This window comes from Pezoporus occidentalis, unplaced genomic scaffold (genome assembly GCF_034315485.1).
Source record: "Pezoporus occidentalis ecotype Australia unplaced genomic scaffold, CSIRO_AGI_Poc_V1 ctg10, whole genome shotgun sequence".
In the NCBI taxonomy this organism is placed as follows: Eukaryota; Metazoa; Chordata; class Aves; order Psittaciformes; family Psittacidae; genus Pezoporus; species Pezoporus occidentalis.
In genome coordinates this window covers 8,727,122-8,733,644 of record NW_026912779.1, presented here as the reverse complement: position 1 = coordinate 8,733,644, position 6,523 = coordinate 8,727,122, and the positions used below count along the sequence as shown (strand labels likewise).

The window sequence follows — 6,523 nt, the reverse complement described above, 5'->3', positions numbered from 1 at the left end:
CACCAGCACACAAGATGGGTGCGATGCTCTTTCTGACACACTGTTAATGGCCATACATAGTTACTGGTGATTTCTCACTTGTTGGATAGCTCTTGCAACAAAGATGATTTATTCCAGTGTCACAGATGGGTCACCCAAGGAAGGTATCACTCAGATCTAAAGCATAGTGTAAAGTTACGGCAGGAACATGCAGGTCAGGATCCCACACACATCATATTTATACCACACAGACAGCAACTCAAAGGCTATTAGCTTTATTAACAAGTAACAAAGTATATGCAGGTGAAAAAATCTCTAAAGAATAAATCCCGCGTAGGACTATTTCCCCATCCTAAATCACTCCCTTTAAATGAAAACTTCCTTGTTTTGAAGAAAGATTACTTGCTTCGCAAACATCTATCACAGGAAGGGCTCTGTGCTCAGGGAGGGTGTCCAGGTTTCTCCCTGGCAGTTTTCCCTGGCAGCAGCCGACAGATTACCCAAACACTGTCAGCGCTATTCACAGAAGAAATCAATGTCCTGAAAAAGAGGTAAAAGGAAAGATGTGTTGAGATTACTGAAGGATTAGCATTCCCTTTTCACCCCCCAAAGGTACAGTAGATGCAAATGCAGAATACAGGATAATATATTCAAAGTACACCATAATAGTCTCACAGTATTATGGAAAAGAAAATGTTTTTTTTTGTCTTTTGATTCCTTTTGTGTAGCTGGGTTGATTTGTTCCTGCCATAGGTTTTTAAAGTGAATTAGGCAATACCAACTTCTCTCTTATTTCAAATGATTCCTCTAACTTTTGTATTTCCACATCCATGCCTGGATTTATTAGTCATGTATAACTCTATCCTTAAACAGCTTCTAATCACACATGAAAGGATGCCTTAAACAGACTGAGACTATGCAATCCACTTGCTACAGAGAAATGTGACTAGAAAATAAATGCCAGTATTCTGCTTGAAAACTTCCAGCGTGGCATAGACTTCCACAGCATATTGCTCTGACCTGACTTTCTGCTATTATCTTACATGGCTATGTAGGTCTTGATTCTGTTGCAGGGAATTATTACATGGGGGTGCTCAAACTGTACATTTACATCAGACCACCGCATATAGCTATCCACTGGAAGCAAAGACAGGGAGCTGTTCCAGAACAGATGCTTACTGGTAATGAAAGTACTCATCTAAGCCAGCAAATGGCCAATTCTAAGCAATCGAGAGAAGGCAGGCAATCCAACACTGCTCTGTAATACATACAGTCTATTGTGTTGGGTCTATTGTATTCAGTGTGATTCAGCGGTTCAGAAGCAGCAGCACAGAGGGGAAAAAAAAGAAACGTCCTAAGATTATTGCTCAAACAGCAACCAAGTGGCATGGGTTGCCCGGTGCTTCACAAAAGGATGCTGAGAGAAGGTCACAGACAGAAGTGTTTACTTGCAGGTTCTGTAGCTAATGGTGTACATTTACTTCAACAGTGAAAATGACTTTTTGGGGAAAAACAAAACAAAGACCAGAGACACTTGGAGACCCCCAAGCTTATGTTCTCTTTCAGTGCAGCAGATGCTCTTCCTAATACCTTCCCCATCCAACTCCCTATTGGTCATTCTTTCAATGCTTTTTGTCTGCCACACAGTGCTTCAATCAAGGGCAGGTGCCGCATCTGATCAGTCATTAAGCTTTGGCCATCATCGGATCCCCTCCTTTCCAACCCTAACTAACTATTCTATGATTCTATGATTCTAAATGGCAGCCCCTTCCCAAGAGAACCTATCGTAACACCAGCATTGGGCTTTACCGGTGCAAGGCCAGGAAAGCAGAGGAAAATGATTGCTGGTGGCTTGGGGGAAGGTTACAGAGCTGCAAGGAAGAGATTGGCTTCTGATTTGCAGATGGAAAGGTGGTGGTATTAGAGGCATCTGTGGTGGTGTGTGCAACAGCAGCTCTGCATAAAACAGCACATTTAAGGGATATTTCTGGAGCAGGCAGGATGCCCATACACAGACTGGTCAAGACACACTGTAGGCTGTTTTAAATGTGAGATCCTTAGGGTCACACTTGCAACATACAGCTGAGAGCAGTAGAACAAAAAAAGGCTGTACATGAATTACCCTTTGTTTCCATTGTAAAGTTCCCACATAGCGAGAATGTGAAGGGCGGAACAACTGTGAAAGTCTGTCACTAGTTTGGTGAAAGAAAATGACTTTCCAGTTAAAGTCCTGCATTGCAGCCTGACAGCAGCCCATTCTGGACTCCAATTCAGCCTGCAGGCTAAGCTATCGCTTTAACCTACTTCTGCTTCCAGTCCAGCTTGTCACGCGGCTGCTGGCTGTCGTATGGTACAGAAAAGAGCTTAGAAACATATTTTAGTCATTCTTTCATGTTCAGTGATTAATTGCTGCAATGCTTCTGGGCCAAATTCAGAATAACCTAATGTCATGTCAAGAAAAGCAATCACTTATCCAAGATTTGCATTACCTCAAACAAAGCTTCCCCGATACATTATAACACAAATCCTAGTGACTATTAACATGAAAACAAAATTCTTCCTTTCACTTACTTCCTCTGTGTTAATGAAACCCATCTCATAATCTTTAATCTTAGGATTAAAGACTCCAGATACGATTTTAAGATTGACACACTAATCATATTTTGCCATATGCTTCAAAATGGGTAAATATTCAATATTGATGAAGGTAATGGCTGTAAACCTACCACTCAATTTCTTTTGAAGCATAGAAATAAGCTACCAGTATGCATTGATTGTAAGCCAAACCATACCAGCCTCTGAGAAAGGACCCTCCCTCTTCCACTCCTCTATGAAGTGTTTCAGACTACAAATTGTCTGGTGCACAAGACGCTACTGGACATAATGAGGGGTGATCATCCCTTCAGAAATACAGTCTATTTACAGAACACTAATGTGTTTCCAAAAATCTTTTAATTCAGCTTTCTAACATACCAGTAACTGTGTTAGGAGAAAACAAGTGTGCTTTCAGTAAATCAGTTCTATATAACAGTGTCCATCTATATATACAATTAATAGAGCAGTTGTGTATGTTACTGAAGTATGCCACAATATCCAAATTCTAAACAAGAAAGTTTTGGGTAAAACTTATGTGGCCTTGAACGAATACTATTCCAGTCAATAGGCACTCTAAAAGGATCAAGGCCTTAATGCAGCATTTGTAACATCTGCAATGTCAGAGCTTATGTTAGGGATTTTACTGAGGCTATTTGCCTGTATAAAGGCCCAAAAAGTGGATCCCTAAGCATCTGTGATACGCTACAATCATCTGCCACCATTATGATTTGTTTTTACAGCGAATTAGCATTACACAGCCAAGTATAATTATGTAGCCAGCTGGGCTTTTGCAAATTCCTTACCGTTGTAGGAACAGTCTTATTTGCTTCTTGATAGACATGTTGCTCTGAGACTAAACTGCTAGGGAAATAACCAACTGTCCCCATATGGTCTTCATACTGTTCTCCATAAACCTTCAAGCAAGGAGATGTATAATTAGGTACCTTAAAACAGTCCTCATCTGGTTTGAGCTAGTTCATAATTTAGTCAAAGGCAGTTACTAATAGTGTTTCTTACTCTGGTTTTAGATTTTCTAGGTTCCAATTAGCTGGCACATTAAAGGAACCATTAACAAAAGTTCTGATCCAGGCATGCATTTTTTGAAGGAAATTAATGGCATCTATAGTTTATCTTTTTTTTATTTTTAATCAGTACAGCTAATATTTATCTTTGCTTCCCTTAAATTTAAGTTTTATGACCAACTGTGATAAAAGCTTTTTCCTCCATAGTTTCAGCTGCTACAGAAAGGAACTGTGGAGCCCTTCTGTTAAGGTTCAGCTCATAATTACCATATAGCTATTGAAGATATTTCATTAAAAAAACAAACATCCCCCCCTCCCCCCCCAAATCCCTCAAGACTCCTCAATCACTTTAATTTTAAACAGTCCCTTTGAAAACTAAGTTGCTGCTTTAAAACCCACAATCGCTCAGCATTAGAATCCATTTCTTGACAGAAATACATGTTAATCTATTTCTGGTTTGCTCATATACACAAGAATCTCCTCTTACACTTCCAGCCCAGAATTCTCCGGAGTCTTTTTCTTTTACTAGTTTTGAGTAAACATAAATCAACTGCCCTTTTTTGATATTAATGAATCTGCAGTATGGAGCATTATAATCCTCTTTTGCTCTCGCAAGGGAAATGGTGTCTAGGAAAAAAAAACATAAAAAAAGAATGAGATGGACAAATTTAAAAACATATATACTTTTAGAGAGAGAACTGTAAGTATGTGTGTGTTCTTGTGTGCACATGTAAAGCTATTTCTACAGGTGAAAGTAGGTTTTCCTGAAATTAATAAAAGTCTTCAAGATACTTTTCTGTTCATTTTTCTGTTCTCCAATAAGCAAAGTAGCGGCTTAAAAATGTGCCATTTCATGACAGCGGAAGTTAAAATCCTTCTCTTTACACTTACCTTACACCTGAGTGAAAAATGCCCTCTACAGAGCCCTTTTTGCAGCAAAACTGCATTTAATAAACCCTCCCACTCTGCTTTTAAAGTGGACTAAAACAACGCAAACATAACATAGTTAAATAACTGTTAACCGTAGTTTTCCCTCGGACTACTGCATCCAACCTCCACAGTCATTTTTGAGACTGCTTTGTCCTCAAAAGTAAAGCAAAATTACTTACAGACACAGTCATCATCAGCACACAGCTTCTGGCTGGCAAGCTTGTCCATAAAAATCCCAGTTACAAGAGGATACATTAATCCAAGACACAGAAGTAAAACAACCAAATAGACACTTTGTGTCATTTTTTTTTGCTGCAGTGATTGCCGAACGCACACGGGATCCAGCAATCTGTCTTTTATGGAAGAGGCAGACACCTGGACAAACACACCAGGCCAATGGGAAGGGGCTGTGGTGACATTCCGCCCCACCAGAGCAGCTGCAGGCAGGAGGAAGACCTCAGGGTCCAATCACAAAACTGAATCCCCTCCCAGAGCCATTGTGTATTAACATTTCAATCAGCAACTGTATTACTTAAATGTTTTAAGCCTTCCTGTAGTTGTCCATGGTCTTAATCTTACCTCAAGCCAAGTTTGAGAATTAAGTCAGACCCTGGTAAGCAGCAAAGGAAATTACATCCTTCCAAATCCTCAAGATACTCATTTTCACAAATGCTTACTGACAGGTGTAATCTTCACTGGACTGTTAACCCTGTGGCAGAGATTCCCTTGTCTGCATGGATGCAAACAAACCAATTGCAAATGTAAGCAGAGCATTAGGGAGTTGAACCCAGTAAAAAGGCTTTGCAGGTCAGCAATTTAAATTTGAAATGCAGGAGGCCAAGCACTACATACTTGTCTAGGCAAGATCCCTTCCACGGGGAGACATGAGAGCAAAACACAGAGGTCAAGCCAGGACAGCAGACATTTCACTGAACTCAGTGGAGAGTTTGCAGATGCAAGATGCTGGACAACATACAATGCCACAGGCTGACTTAAAAGGCCCTCTTTACACCTTGGAGAGGACATCTAGAATTCATCTAACTTCCCAAAACCTTGTCCTAACTTATGTGAGGCAAGACTTGTAGAGAGTATTTTAATTAGAATCAAAAATGCACACAAGGAACCACCGCTAGAGTTACTGCACTGTAAGCAATGCACATCACTGCTGTTGAGTTACAGAAGGTTGGTCCGAATCAATCCTTAAAAGTGACCAAAAGCACACTTGGAGATTCCCCAAATGGCACTCCAGAGTACCAGTGCTTCCATTCTGATTCACAAGGCAGCCCAAAAAGCTGCTGGCTGTACCAGCTTTCAGTTCTCAGCAGAACAGAAGCAGCTGTCAAGTGCTATGAGAAATCCCACACTCTTTAAAAGAAAGAGCATCTTGCAATTTCTAGCATCACCTTTCTATTACAGCTGACTTCACTACAATCTTCTCTGATCTTTCAGCCCATTACTCCTTCCTCCAGCCTCCCTCATGCAGTGTCTAACCTCCTCTGCAGACAGCTCCACACAAACGCTTCTTCCAAGTGAGTACAGGGGAAGATCAGTGGTATGCAATGGCAGTCTCATGTACAGAGACTAATGGGATGCAAGGACAGCATAATACCTATGAAAGTATGACTGTAAAAAAAAAAAAAATTAAGGTTCATGATGGAATAACAGTCACTTTTGCTCCCTTACAAGAACATGGAAACCATTCTCACTTATTATTAGAACACTTGTGAAATCCCCCCCCCCAAAAAAAAAACACAACAAACAAAACACCCCCAAAAACCCACTAAAAAGAATGAAAAATATATGCAGGACAGTAATTGAGATGACTGTGGAAGGGGCAGCATCCTGAAATGTACTCTAGGAGCAGAAGATGAGATTTTGATTTTTCAGGTCTTGTGCAAAAAAGGTGGTTTATGGAGCTAGTTTTATATTTAAAGATCATATAGTACTTGCTCAGAAATGAAATGACTGTGCCAGAACTACGAAGTATACCAAGATTT

General features: G+C 40.2%; 1 protein-coding gene across 1 annotated transcript; it reads right to left on the bottom strand.

Moving 5' to 3' along the window:
• Positions 1-238: 238 nt before the first annotated feature.
• On the bottom strand, positions 239-6,249 carry OTOR (otoraplin). Its single transcript, XM_062610976.1, has 4 exons — positions 4,706-6,249; positions 4,084-4,223; positions 3,378-3,488; positions 239-519 (listed from the first exon to the last, which is right to left on the bottom strand). Exons 1-4 carry the CDS (start codon positions 4,827-4,829, stop codon positions 496-498), a joined length of 399 nt encoding a protein of 132 aa, XP_062466960.1. The 5' UTR covers positions 4,830-6,249; the 3' UTR covers positions 239-495.
• Between the last annotated feature and the right edge of the window lie 274 nt (positions 6,250-6,523).